This window comes from Palaemon carinicauda, chromosome 22 (assembly GCF_036898095.1).
Source record: "Palaemon carinicauda isolate YSFRI2023 chromosome 22, ASM3689809v2, whole genome shotgun sequence".
Classification (NCBI taxonomy): Eukaryota; Metazoa; Arthropoda; class Malacostraca; order Decapoda; family Palaemonidae; genus Palaemon; species Palaemon carinicauda.
The window spans coordinates 112,808,698-112,823,697 of NC_090746.1; the positions used below are offsets into that span (position 1 = coordinate 112,808,698).

The following is a 15,000-nucleotide window of genomic DNA, read 5'->3' on the forward strand; positions in this document are numbered from 1 at the left end:
GTATATTGAATACCACAGTCAAACCAAAATTATCTCCCTAAAATCCAGTTAGCTCAGTAGAGTTAAAATAAAAACGTCAACATTGACCTCTTCCTCACCATCGAAAGGAAACTAACGTTGAATGAGTTTGAACATATTTCATGCTCTCATGCTATATCTCTACAGAGCTTTTTTTTTTATATCTTTGAATCTCCCATTGATGTTCATATTGCTTCCTTAATAAAATTTGGCTTATATTGACGTTAACCCACAATAAATACAATTTTCATTTGCTTCTCTTCAATAGGCTTAGGCCCTCAAGACAGTATTGTGAAAATCTAGTACCTCAGGGCAAACAACCATGGTTTGGCAAGTTGCTCCCACCTTCTTCTTTCAGTCTTCTAGCGCTGGTTTTGACAGGTTGAGAATAATTACCATGCTCCGAATTGTGAAACAATTTATACTGGAAGGCCAAGGTTTGGTTGGATGGATAGAGTGAAGAAAGCTCTGGGTGATAGGAGGATAGATGTGAGAGAGGCAAGAGAGCGTGCTAGAAATAGGAATGAATGGCGAGCGATTGTGACGCAGTTCCGGTAGGCCCTGCTGCTTCCTCCGGTGCCTTAGATGACCGCGGAGGTAGCAGCAGTAGGGGATTCAGCATTATGAAGCTTCATCTGTGGTGGATAACGGGGGAGGGTGGGCTGTGGCACCCTAGCTGTACCAGCTGAACTTGGTTGAGTCCCTTGTCAGGCTGGGAGGAACGTAGAGAGTAGAGGTCCCCTTTTTTTTTTGTTTCATTTGTTGATGTCGGCTACCCCCCAAAATTGGGGGAAGTGCCTTGGTATATATATATATATATATATATATATATATATATATATATATATATATATATATATATATATATATATATATATATATATATATATATATATATATATATACATATATATATATACTGTATATATATAAATATTTAAGACATTAATGATAATGAGGGATGTCTGCTCCTGGATTTTCTTAGTAACTAGTGTATACTTTCAAGGGAGTTTTTTCCATGGCAATCAAGACCCTCTTTCTGTCTTGTGCCAGGAACAGTATTGTGATTAACATAATCGCAGTGAGGAATGCAAAGGCCTACAGTTCCTCTTATGAAAAAGTATGTTCGAATGGTTGCTGACCAAACTGAAAGTTCTAAATGTAAAAGAATACAGACTAGGATTGTTGCTTACAGTATGGATGAAAATGAAAATGCTAAGCCCCCATTTCCTTCTAACATTAAAAAAAAAAAGTTTGAGAAAATTATAAGTGGTTTAGGTTAAAAATAGCATTGTGCACTGAAACATAGAATTAGTTTTATTTAGTATAAGATAAGGGGAAGGTAATTTATATAAAATTTTATGCAGTAAATTTGTAACCATAAATTTCAAAATAAACAAACTACCATTAGAACCAGTGTAAATGTGAACAAATGGTGATCTGAGAGAGAGAGAGAGAGAGAGAGAGAGAGAGAGAGAGTGTGTGTACGTGTGAAGGAAAAATAACTGCAAAGCAATGGACTTAGAATAATATAAAAATATCATTACTAATATACTTACATTTACATCATTTATATGCACCACATCAACACCTTGCTCATCTTCATCCCAAGGAATGTCTCCAGATGGATCTCGTAAAAATGTTGCCATAGACTGAACAGTTTCTCTTCTATCGTAATCTTTATGGAAATCACCATCTTTGTAATGCTTCAAAACATATGATGATGGCTCAACTTTATTCTTTTTACATAGCTTTTTCCCCTCTCTGAAAAAGTCATTAACATTATAGTGTTAAAATTTCCTTATAATAGCAATTAACTGATACAAACTATAAGACAAAATAAATATCATTGAATCTCTTTGGCAAAAAATTCTTCTTCAATTAGTCATGAAGCTTGAATTTCATGTTGAACAAAATTTCTACATGATATAATAATCTTTATGGAAGACTATCTTACCCATTACACTCGATATGAACAAGTGTCGCCGTTCCTCGAAGTTCACGCGACACTTCTGTGAATACATTATTTACCTCTTGTTTTACTTTGCCTTTCGAATACAAAACTAAAACGTTTGTTCGAGTCCTCAGGAGCTTCTTCCATTCCTGTAAAAATAGTCAAGTTATTGATAACTAGCCCAACCTTACAAAAATTTCCAACTATCATAACCATTTTGATTTCTCCCTAACATACAAACTCACACTTCATATGTGCCTCATCCGCCACACACAAATGAAACTTGATCCTATAAATAATTACCATATTACACATCCATCTATCTAACAAGGCACTGTATACTCTTCTTAATTTATACAATTAACCCTTTTACCCCCAGGCTATTTGAAACTTTCCAACCCTTAACCCCCTGGGGTAATTTTTTTCAAGCACATTTTGCAGTAATTTTTTAAAAATTGCTCTAACTGCTTTAATTTTTGTCATAGAGAGGTCAAGTTGGTCTCATTCTCTTGGAAAATGCCTAAAGTTTCTCAACAAATTATCAAAAATATGCAAAAAAAATGTAAATAGCAGTTTTTTGCAAGGACGTACCAGTACGTCCATGGGGGGAAAGGGATGAGTTTTGTGAAACGTACCAGTACGTTTTGGGGGTAAAAGGGTTAATTATCATACATCTTAAGTGTGCTATACAACTGCTTTTAACGACAACAAATCACACTTAATAAGCTCTTAGTTACAACAAATTATCACTATAATATACTGTACTATTAATACTGTAGTTCAATCAATGGCCATTTAAATGCTTTTTAAACATATGATGGCAAAAATATTGTCTTCAGTACAGTGCAGTACTGTAGATCCTAAATAATATTCCTTTTAGGAAAACTTTAAATATTCATTTAGGCAAAATTTAAATATTGTATAAGATTAATCAACAAAAGGTATACATAAAAATATTTAGTATTGTACCACCAATCTGCTACAAACTAGACTTTAATCCACTATGAAAATTTCAATGAATATAAGACTAAGCATATAAATTTTAATAATTATTTTGAAACCTGAACACTGCACAGTATAACAGGAAACATAACCCTTTTACCCCCCGGGGTATTTGGAAATTTCCAACCCTTAACCCCCAAGGGGTTATTTTTTTCCCAGGACATTTTGCAGTATATTTTTTTTAAATTGCTCTAACAGCCTTAATTTTGGTCATAGAGAGGTCAGGTTGGTCTCATTCTCTTGGAAAATGCCTGAATTTTCTCAAAAAAATTATCAAAAAATATAAAAAACAAATTTTTATAGCATTTTTTTGCAAGGACGTACCGGTACGTTCATGGGGGTAAAGGGATGGCTTTTGTAAAACGTACCAGTACGTCCTTTGGGGGTAAAAGGGTTAAATAAAGAATATTAATAATTCATATGCAATGCTACCATTTTGCAATGAAGAAACATAATCAAATATTTACCTTTGGATCAGATATAGTTTCCACATAGCTTTGTGACTTAGCTGCTAAGCTTACAACCACCACTCCACACAACTGAAAATAAGGTTTGGGCGTTAGAAACGAGAAGCAGATTAAAGTAAATTATTCAAATAAAACTTTCAACTCTCATCTTACTACTGAACAACAGTAAGAAAAAATTAAATTATCATGAAGCTTATTAAACCTGGCTCTTTTTCATAAAACAGTATTGACCTGTAACATAATAACATACTGCAATTAATTGCTGAGAAAACTTGACATATATAAATTAAAGTTTTAATATCTGTTTGTATACAAACCAACATCACGCATGTGATTAGATAACATGTCATAAAATGTCATCCATTACAAAAGGATGTCAACGAACATTGAATTGGCCATGTGAGAAAAAGGAAAAGAGTCAAAGAGCCAAAAAAAGGGTACAGTATCTAATTACAAGACAAAATGATAAATTTTAAAGAATTTGTATTTTTCTTAAATTTGCAAACTTCTATGCATGGTGTCTGCCATCTGTTATTAACAATGTATAGCACAGTAGTTAGTTGTCGTGTAGGTAAGGGGAGAGTACCACCAACCTGGTTGACATAACCGGAGGTAAAACTTTGAAAAATAAAAAAAAAAAATAAAAAACTCAAGCCTATATTTTGGGGAAAAATGTTATTTTGATAATAAAATAAATTTTTGAATATACTTACCCGGTGATTATATAGCTGCAACTCTGTTGCCCGACAGACAACTCTACGGTAAAAACTCGCCAGCGATCGCTACACAGGTTGCGGGTGTGCCCAACAGCGCCATCTGTCGTCCAGATACCCAGTACTCAATGTAAACAAAGACTCAATTTTCTCCTCGTCCCACTGCGTCTCTATTGGGGAGGAAGGGAGGATCCTTTAATTTATAATCACCGGGTAAGTATATTAAAAAATTTATTTTATTATCAAAATAACATTTTTCAATATTTAACTTAGCCGGTGATTATATAGCTGATTCACACCCAGGGGGGTGGGTAGAGACCAGCAATATATGTTTACACTTTTATGAGCTAAGAGTTTTTATTTCATTTTAGAAGTTATCAAAATAACAAAAACAAAATAAATAGGTACCTGGTAAGGAAGTCGACTTGAACAATTTCTCTGCCTTTTAAGTACGTCTTCCTTACGGAGCCTCGCGATCCTCTTAGGATGCTGATCGACCCCTAGGATCTGAAGTATCAAGGGTTGCAACCCATACAACAGGACCTCATCAAAACCCCTAATCTAGGCGCTCTCAAGAAATGACTTTTACCACCCGCCAAATCAACTAGGATGCGAAAGGCTTCTTAGCCTTCCGGACAACCCAAAAAACAACAATAAAAACATTTCAAGAGAAAGATTAAAAGGGTATGGAATTAGGGAATTGTAGTGGTTGAGCCCTCACCCACTACTGCACTCGCTGCTACGAATGGTCCCAGTGTGTAGCAGTTCTTGTAAAGAGACTGGACATCTTTCAAGTAAAATGACGCGAACACTGACTTGCTTCTCCAATAGGTTGCGTCCATTATACTTTGCAGAGATATATTTTGCTTAAAGGCCACGGAAGTTGTTACAGCTCTAACTTCGTGCGTCTTCACCTTAAGCAAAGTTCGGTCTTCCTCACTCAGATGTGAATGAGCTTCTCGTATTAACAATCTGATAAAGTCTGACCAAGCATTCTTTGACAAAGGCAAGGATGGTTTCTTAACTGAACACCATAAAGCTTCAGATTGGCCTTGTAAAGGTTTAGTACGCTTTAAATAGAACTTAAGAGCTCTAACAGGGCATAAGACTCTTTCTAGTTCATTGCCTACGATCTCCGATAAGCTGGGGATATCGAAAGATTTAGGCCAAGGCCGAGAAGGCAGCTCATTTTTGGCTAGGAAACCAAGTTGTAGCGAACAAGTGGCTTTTTCTGACGAAAATCCTATGTTCTTGCTGAAGGCATGAATCTCACTGACTCTTTTAGCCGAGGCTAAGCATACCAGGAAAAGAGTCTTAAGAGTGAGATCTTTCAGGGAGGCTGATTGTAACGGCTCCAACCTGTCTGATATGAAGAATCTTAGTACCACGTCTAAATTCCATCCAGGGGTAGCCAAACGACGCTCCTTGGTGGTCTCAAAAGACTTAAGGAGGTCTTGCAGATCTTTATGTTTGGAAAGATCTAAGCCTCTATGCCGGAAGACCAATGCCAACATGCTTCTGTAGCCCTTGATAGTGGGAGCTGAAAGGGATCGTCCTTTTCTCAGGTATAAGAGAAAAACAGCTATTTGAGCTACAGAGGTACTGGTCGAGGATACAGAAACTGACTTGCACCAGTCTCGGAAGACTTCCCACTTCGATTGGTAGACTCTAATGGAAGAAGCTCTCCTTGCTCTAGCAATCGCACTGGCTGCTTCCTTCGAAAAGCCTCTAGCTCTCGAGAGTCTTTCGATAGTCTGAAGGCAGTCAGACGAAGAGTGTGGAGGCTTTGGAGTACCTTCTTTACGTGTGGCTGACGTAGAAGGTCTACCCTTAGAGGAAGACTACTGGGAACGTCTACTAACCATCGAAGTATCTCGGTGAACCATTCTCTCGCGGGCCAGAGGGAAGCAACTAACGTCAACCTTGTCCCTTCGTGAGAGGCGAACTTCTGCAGTACCTTGTTGACAATCTTGAACGGTGGGAATGCGTAGAGATCCAGATGTGACCAATCTAGGAGGAAAGCATCTATATGTATTGCTGCTGGGTCCGGGACTGGAGAGCAATAGATTGGAAGCCTCTTGGTCAGCGAGGTTGCAAAGAGATCTATGGATGGTTTTACCCCAAGTGGCCCAAAGTCTCTTGCACACATCCTTGTGGAGGGTCCATTCGGTTGGAATTACTTGCCCTTTCCGACTGAGACAATCTGCTATGACGTTCAAGTCGCCTTGGATGAACCTCGTTACTAGGGAGATGTCTTGACCTTTTGACCAGATGAGCAGGTCCCTTGTGATCTCGTACAACGTCAGTGAGTGGGTACCTCCTTGTTTGGAGATGTACGCCAAGGCCGTGGTGATGTCCGAGTTAACTTCCACCACTTTGCCTCGAAGGAGAGACTTGAAGCTTTTCAAGGCCAGATGTACTGCCAACAGCTCCTTGCAGTTGACATGCATGCTCCTCTGACTCGAGTTCCACAGTCCTGAGCATTCCCGACCGTCTAGTGTCGCGCCCCAGCCCACGTCCGATGCGTCCGAGAAGAGAACGTGGTTGGGAGTCTGAACAGCCAGGGGAAGACCCTCTCTTAGGTTGATATTGTCCTTCCACCAAGTCAGACAAGACTTATCTTTTCGGAAACCGGGATCGAGACCGCTTCTAGCGTCTTGTCCTTTTTCCAGTGAAAAGCTAGATGGTATTGAAGAGGACGGAGGTGTAGTCTTCCTAGTGACACAAATTGTTCCACGGATGACAGCGTCCCTACCAGACTCATCCACAGCCTGACTGAGCAGCGTTCCTTCTTCAGCATCTTCTGGATGGATAGCAGGGCTTGATCTATTCTGGGGGCTGATCGTCTTGTTGTTCAGCAACGTCCTCATCAGAGGGTTCCTCATCCGAAAACTGATGAGGAAACGGCAACGGAGTGGGCAACGTCTGGCTCGCTGAGTCCGGTCGCACTGGTGGATGCGTGACGGAGCCGGACGCAATATCATGGAACTGCTGCACAGTCTGTGAACTGTCAACAACCATGGGTGCGCGAGGAAGCACAGCGTCAACCCGAGACTGTCTAGACCGTCTGGGTTGTGCAGTCAACACCCTACAGGGTTGCTGAGGTTGACGCACTGCGTCAAAACAAGTCACCTCTGCTGGTTGTTGAACGTCCTGAACGTCAACAACCACCTCCGAGCGTCGCTTAACGTCAACGTGCGGCTGGCAACTCACACTGGGTCGCATCGGTGGGGGAACCACCTCAACTGGCAGACGCGAGTAGGTTACCTCAGCGTCAACAGGGCGCACAACCGACCGGTTGGAAGGTTGTTGGCCAGAAGGTTCGGTAGCAACCTTCTCCGCATTAAAGTCCTCTATCAAGGACGCCAGCTTGGACTGCATGTCTTGCAGCAAAGCCCATTTAGGGTCTACGGGAGCAGGTGTGGCAACAGACGGGGTTAGCGACTGAGGCGGTACCGTTTACCATCCCTGAAAGCCTTGTTATGCGTGACATAATTGTACAGCAAAACTTCAAAGGCTCGAAAATAGCTGTGAAGTTGACCTGTAAACAACTTGGAGCGTCTCCTGGCCAGGCGCCAGGGAGAGTCTACGAGAATTGAGAAGTCTATCTGGGCAGAGGCATGAACTCCCAAGCCGAGAACTTCTCTCGTGTCATATCAGACTCTCGCTCTATAAACCAGTTTAAAAGAAGGGAAAGCAAAGGCTGTATCCCCCAAACTCCTCCTGGTGAAAAACCAGTCGCCTAGCCAACGTAAAGCTCTCTAGGAGAGCGAGAGAGCTCTAGCTTAAAAACAACGGCTTCGAAGTAGCTAGGCCTAGTGTAAGCTCTGACGTTTAGGCGAACGAGGAGCAGCAGTTACAAAAAGATCCGGACAAAGATCCTTAAAAAAATCATCATGATTTAATTAAAGTCCATAGGAGGCTAAGCAGCTTTAGGCTCCTCTCCATCTGACAGAGTCCTCAAGGGAATATCAGTAGGAGGGGGAACAGCAACTTCCTCATCTACAGGAACCTTGTCCGATAAAAGCTGAGTCTCAAGCAAGGGAGAGACCTACCGTGGTGGCAATGCTTTACAAGCAGAGTCCACACTCACTGGTGCATTAGTAGCGGACCAGAACGCAACGTCATGTAACTGCTTGACAGTCTGTGAACTGTCAACAACTGAACTGTCAACCACAACAGGTGCGTGAGGACGCACAGCGTCCACTCGAGACTGCTTTGACTGCCTAGACTGAGCAGTCAAAACAACTCTAGAATGCGGAGGTTGACGCACAGCGTCAAAACAAGTCAACTCCGATTGTTAGTGAACGTCTTGAACGTCAACAGGAGCATCAGCAAGTGGCCTAACGTCCAAATGCGGCTGAAAAACCACACGAGACCGCATCGAGTGTGGTTCTAAACAACCTGACTGACGTGACTAAGCTACGCCAACGTCAACAGTAAGCACAAAGGAACGTTAGGTTGGCTGAAAGACAGGATATCGATGAGATAAACGGCTAGACTCAACGGACTAATCGGCAGAATAGTCTTCCATAAGGGAGGCAAGCATATACTGCATGTCTTGCCATACAACCCATTAAGGATCAACGGAAATGGTTGTGGTAAGAGACGAGGGTAACGTCTGTGACCGCAACACTTTGCCTACAAAAAAAGACTCTCGGAGTCTGTGTTACGCTTTTGTTAGGCGGCGAGCAGTTATCCAATGACTGCATAGGGTCAGAGCTGTCCTAATGGTTGTAACCAGGACGCTGGACCTGTCCTGAAAGGACTGACTTTCGCTTAAGGGCTTCGAAACCTTGTGACAGGTTTCTTATGCGAAAAGCCTTCGGATGACGAGGAGAAACAACGTCTCTCTCGTCTTATGGTAGGGGAGATCTTGGTAAGATACCATAGAGGGAAAACGTCTGTTCGTTGGTCAAGGCCTCTCGAACCCATAAGTCGTTTGACATTACTTCTCCCCTGGGATTGGGAGCATGTAAGAGGTCCCGGACTAGGTGAACGACAGGCACGAACAGACGAACCCTCGGACGCAACACTGTAACACTTTGCGCATATCACTTTATCACTTCGATTTTCTGTTTTGCACTTATTTCACTGAAATCGAAACTTTTACTGATTTCTACCTGAAACACGCAATTCTACCCTTCATTAAAAGGTAGTAATTGCGAAATCAGTCGTATAATGCAAGCTCATTAATACCAGCAAAAAACAGAAAACATATTTTATGATAAAAAAAATCAGTGGCTGGGAAAGAGACTAAACACTAGTTCATATAACTACGTTTTCAATCTCTCACCGCACATAGCCTGGGGACGAGAATAAAAAACTAAAACGTTTTATCCTTCCTCCCCGTACAGCGACTAGGGACGAGAGTAACTCGAGAACAACGTTACCCGCTTGAACAGAACGTTTTCTCTCCTCTCTCTCCCTCCGTATCTATCTCTCTCTCTCTTTCTCTCTTGATTTCGCACCTAAGAGAAGAGCCCAATTATATTTCGTCAAAAAAACATGTTATTTGACTAAAGGAAAAAACTGAAAGGTTTTTCAAATAAAAAGTTCCTTTAAAATAGAATTTAAAACATTTAAGCTAAGAAAGAATGAACAAAACGTCAGAATCGATTTACTCTTACTGCAAAGTGAAACCGTGATACACTCTCTCTCTATCTTTCATAAAATATTACATTTAAAAAGTTTTAAATCCTTAGCTCTTTAAAAGCTAATTACGATATAAAGGGCTCAACGTTGATTAACTTCGGTTTCCAAGTTAGGACCGCCTACTCTCAGGAAAGGTCTATATAAACAAAACATTAAAATTATTTTTATATGTTTATAATAAATGGAAAGTTAATCGAAGAGGCCTAATAAAGGCGGAGAGATATAAAATATATAGAGGAAAATCTATAACGTGATATAATTACTAAAAGCCTAAACACACTTCCGTCTAAGGGAAGGGTCGGCCATTTAAAAGTGAAAGAAAGTCCATACTCTCTTTGTCACCATAATTAAATCTATCCAAAACGAGTTCAAGATTTAAGATGAAGATAAAACACCTGCATAGCGAAAGCTCAAAACTAGAATAAAGTACTTCACCAATTAGTTGTGAAAAAACTCCAGTTTAGCAACAGCGAGTAAGTACGTCTTGTCGATAGCTCGACAGAGAGAAAATTGAGTCTTTGTTTACATTGAGTACTGGGTATCTGGACGACAGATGGCGCTGTTGGGCACACCCACAACCTGTGTAGCGATCGCTGGCGAGTTTTTACCGTAGAGTTGTCTGTCGGGCAACAGAGTTGCAGCTATATAATCACCGGCTAAGTTAAATATTGAAAAATACAGAATTAACTTTCTTTCTTAATTAATTGTTCTAGCAAGAGTACTGTGCAGTCAGACCTCAATGTTCATATGTATGATCATTTGCGAGAAGGCCCTTGAATTCCATATGCTTATATTTAGAGGTATTTATTCCCTATCATATAATACCATATAGAGAACAGACCTTGATAGAAAAAATCCCATTGCAGTGCACTGTATTAAACAGTGCAACCCGCTAACCTTCTTAGCGGAAGCTGAAGCGAGAAGAAAGACCGTTTTCAGCGTTAGATCTTCATTTGAAGCCAGATGTAAAGGCTCATTAGGTTCTCCTTTTAGGGAACGAAGAACTTTGAACAGCACTCCACAAAAGTGGTATCATTGCCTGTTCAAAACTCCTTATGAGCATGGACAGCTCTAACAAAGAGGAAATATCAACCCCTTTCAGTCTAAAGACTTAGCTTAAGGCTGAGCAATGGCCTGTTGACACCTCGTTAAAAGTTTTATAACCCCATACTAGCTTGCGCTGATTTTTTTTCCTATGTAAAGAGCCTACGGTTTGTATTTTGTGTAAGAACAAACTATGGTGAAAACTTGCAGAGCTGTTGAGAGAACAATCAAAGAACTTTAAATTGGTACACGCTTGCTAAGACAAAAACAAGATACTACTATACTTCCTGGAGTTGGGAGGGATTGGGATCTAGAAGTACACATCCCTAAGCAGATTGTCATTATGAAATCTAATGGCCTCATCACCTGCCTGGCCATGCCTGGTGTCTCCATCGTAGCCTGATCGCTTGCCTGATTGTGCCTGGAGTCTCCATCCTGGCCTGATTGTGCCTGGAGTCTCCATCCTGGCCTGATTGTGCCTGGAGTCTCCATCCGGGCCTGATTGTGCCTGGAGTCTCCATCCTGGCCTGATTGTGCCTGGAGTCTCCATCATGGCCTGATTGTGCCTGGAGTCTCCATCCTGGCCTGATTGTGCCTGGAGTCTCCATCCTGGCCTGATTGTGCCTGGAGTCTCCATCCTGGCCTGATTGTGCCTGGAGTCTCCATCCTGGCCTGATTGCCTGCCTGACTGTGCGTGGTGCCTCTATACTGAACAAGATTTGCATAATGCACTCGTTCAGGGTTGAGAGGTCTATGACTGATCTCCAGCTTACAGACATTTTCTCTACAAGAAAAAGTCAACTAGAAAACCCTGGGAGCCGTCACTTTCCACGCGTTCTGCAAAAATCCTTGGACTGGGCTGAAGGCACGCAGAATTGGTACAATTGTGCACTTTATTATTTGTCCTATGTATATCATGAAGTATAGTAATAGGGAGAACGCAAAGGAGGTTGCATGCAAATAGATAGGAGCAAACCACCTGTTAAGACTACAAATATAAAACTGAGAAGCTAGTGAAGGGGCTCCCATAAGAGAGCACTCTAGCAGGCAGGTGAGAGGGTGCACGATCCATCACGAGCTGGTGAGAGGATGTACAATCGATAAAGAGGCGTTGTCAATCATGAGCTGTGCAGTTAAGGTTGCAGCTTGTGATCGCGCACTTTAGAAGGTGCCATTGATAATTTTGTGATAATCACAAACACACATTCAGGGAAACAGGATATACATTAACTCCCTTTGAAGAGAGCGACCCAGCTGGCATAAGGAGGGGTAGAGACACAAATGCATAAGGAGGGGTAGAGACACAAATGCATATCTCATTCCTCTCCACTTAGAGAAGATCAAGAAAGAGAGGGGCTGTTCCAAGTACCCCTTCTACAATCAAGTCGGCATCCCGTGTCATGATCTTCCAGAGAAACTCGAGAATCCCTTCTGGCATGAGAGAAAATTTGTTCTTCTGTACCAACCAAAGATCCTTACTTTTTCTTAGGCATCAGTCATCAGAGAAAGAGACTAGGGGGGGGGTTAGATGGAAACCTCTTATCATTACTCGGTGATCTCAAACCACAATGAGTTGCAATATGAGTCGCCCAGAGAAGTAACTGGACGGAGATAGTGACAACTCCTGTAATCAGGGGCGTCTACTGGATATACCTTTAGGATATAATTATCAGTCCACACCCAAGCCCTTACAGCAAGTCTCTCCTTAAAAGGGTTCACAGTGCGTTCCATCCTGGACACGCACGCTGCAAGTATGTCTTGGATCCTGTGAATCAACTGTCTCTCTCAAAGCAGCAGCATGCCGAGGCGAGGAGTCGCATGTGCTGTTGCGAGGAGTCGCATGTGCTGTTGCGAGGAGTCGCATGTGCTGTTGCGAGGCGCGAGTTGAGCGTTGGTGGTAACCTACCTGCTCCAAATCCCTGACAAACAACTGCGTGCCAGTGAGGCGCAGTAACACTACAAGCGAATCCATGACATTGCGTGAAGCTGTCACCTGTTATGCATGCTAGTGTGTGAGCACACCCCATATTTGCATGCTGTTACATCAGAATGTTGTGTGAATCTATCCGGAGTGCACTGAACATAGACAAGGCCTGGCGAGTAAAGTTTCCAGTCCAGTCGGAAAAGGATGTGCGCACGAAGAGGCATGTTTATCGGTAAACGATCATACAGATTCCAAACACTGCACACTTGAAGACATATTGCTCATGAGTGCATGAAACAGAAGGGTATAGTTTCCATTCGTGAAGGGGAGCTTGTTTCTCCCGATGTCGTTTTCTGTACTTGTAAGAGGTTGGAAAATTTCATGTAACGCTGAATCTTATTCTCTTTCCGGGGGATTAAGTCCAAAGGCGTAGCACAGCAACGTCACAGGAAACAAATGTCCAAAGGTTGAAGAAAAAAAAACTTTTAAAAACCAAGTTTGCTTAACCGTAGACATCACCACGGCAGCAAACAATCATAAACCCACTGGCAAGAAAAGAAAAGAAATAAAACAACCCAGATACTCCAGCTAGTGGAAGAACATCAGTTCCCACTGATGGACGAGGCTTCTCCGCTCCCAGCCACTAACTACCTGCCACCTGTTTACAACCTGTTATAAAAGTTTAATTACATATACTCCAGTTTCGCTGATATCTATCCTATGTAAAGGACGAAGGAACGACTTTATTTCGCATCGTAGATAGCATTCATCGAACACTCGTATCTAACCTAACTCAATCTGGAGCAGCATGTCCTTATTCAATTGGCGCATTTGTGGATAAATGTACACAGGTTATCTCTGGCATAGAAAAAGGGTAGTTAATTTGCATCTTACTAAATAAATATATTGTCTAACCTGTTGAGACAGGCGGCGATATCTTTCTTATTACTAGCCAAATCGTTATTCCTTATGGGGAAGATGTTCTTTACTATGATCCGATATACCATAATATGAAGTTATTTTATCATTTTAAAGATATAATTAAGAGTGCTGCCCATATCTTTTTTTTTGTGTAGGAGAGAGACTTACGAAGGGGGTCCGCGAGCCTGCCCCCGGCTAGGGGTTGTGACCTGGGAAATACTAGGTTAGGTTAGGTGGGTTTGGGGTGCTTGTATGATAGCGACAGTGTTTGGGGGGTCGCAGGGCGGCCCCCGTTAGGTCATTAGGAAGCATTTACAAATTTAGTGAATTCATTATTTCATTCTGTTAAACTTCCCGTGAAAAATTCGATGTGATGATTTTCACTCTATTTTCTGGCGATCGCGACCCTGTCTTAGTATGTAGTTTGTTGGGACAAGCATTTACAAAACTAGTGAAATAAATACTATTTCATTATGTGATGATTCCCTTGAAAAAGAGCCGATTTCGGACATTGCGGTTCCATGTCTGTCCCAACAAACTACAAAGGCTCCAAGGATGTAATAGGCCAAGGGTTAGAGCCATAATTGAAGCTACCAAACTAAATTTTACGGGCCTATGGGATAATTAAACTAGGATTTTCTGTGAATTGCCGGCAAGCGGTACACTCGCGTATGGCTAGGTAACACGGTATATCCCTAAGGCTAAAAATGAGATTTATACATATTTGGAATAATATACCACATCGCATGTGAAGATTCTAAATGCATCAATGATAATTACACTTAATTTTTAACTTAAATAATCATCGTCTACCCACGTTAGTGATCTACTCTGGAATAGGACAACTTCGTATCCATACATTTACGCTTTAAAAGGCATAAAAGAGGTGTAATTCTTAACAAGTGTGATAAGTGCATGAATCTTAACCAATAATTAAAGTAAATAAGTCTGTTAATTACTTACAAATGCTAATAATATGAGGGGGCGCCACATAATAACATTTATCCACCGATAATACACGTCAAACCTCAATCTCATTGAGATTGAAATTTTTTTGGCAGAAATGTACAGGAATATATATTATAAATTTACTTATAAAAATCATTCATATTTTATTATTTATATATTCTACAATGATAACTGTTTTAAGCAAATATAAAAATTCCGAAAAATATTTGTATAATCAAATTGAACATGAAGACGTATCTAGATGTTGCAGTAGCCTGGGAATATATATTATAAATTTACTTATAAAAATTATTCATATTTTACTATTTATATATTTTACAACGATAACTGCTT

The 15,000-nt window shown here is 41.0% G+C and overlaps 1 protein-coding gene across 1 annotated transcript; it reads right to left on the reverse strand.

Moving 5' to 3' along the window:
* Positions 1 to 1,292: 1,292 nt before the first annotated feature.
* LOC137616032 (protein disulfide-isomerase A5-like) lies at positions 1,293 to 14,757 on the reverse strand. The gene is made up of 5 exons (XM_068345710.1): positions 14,662 to 14,757; positions 3,442 to 3,513; positions 1,976 to 2,121; positions 1,578 to 1,782; positions 1,293 to 1,316 (listed from the first exon to the last, which is right to left on the reverse strand). Exons 1-5 carry the CDS (start codon positions 14,734 to 14,736, stop codon positions 1,293 to 1,295), a joined length of 522 nt encoding a protein of 173 aa, XP_068201811.1. The 5' UTR covers positions 14,737 to 14,757.
* Positions 14,758 to 15,000: the final 243 nt, after the last annotated feature.

Coding starts and splice junctions, on each gene's coding strand:
- LOC137616032 (XM_068345710.1), bottom strand. CDS start 14,736: ATGAGATTGAGGTTTGACGTGTATTATCGGTGGATAAATGTTATTATG. Junction 1,783..1,975: donor GTTCATATCGAGTGTAATGG/GTAAGATAGTCT, acceptor TGACTTTTTCAG/AGAGGGGAAAAAGCTATGTA. Junction 1,317..1,577: donor TGCATATAAATGATGTAAAT/GTAAGTATATTA, acceptor TCTATGTTTCAG/TGCACAATGCTATTTTTAAC.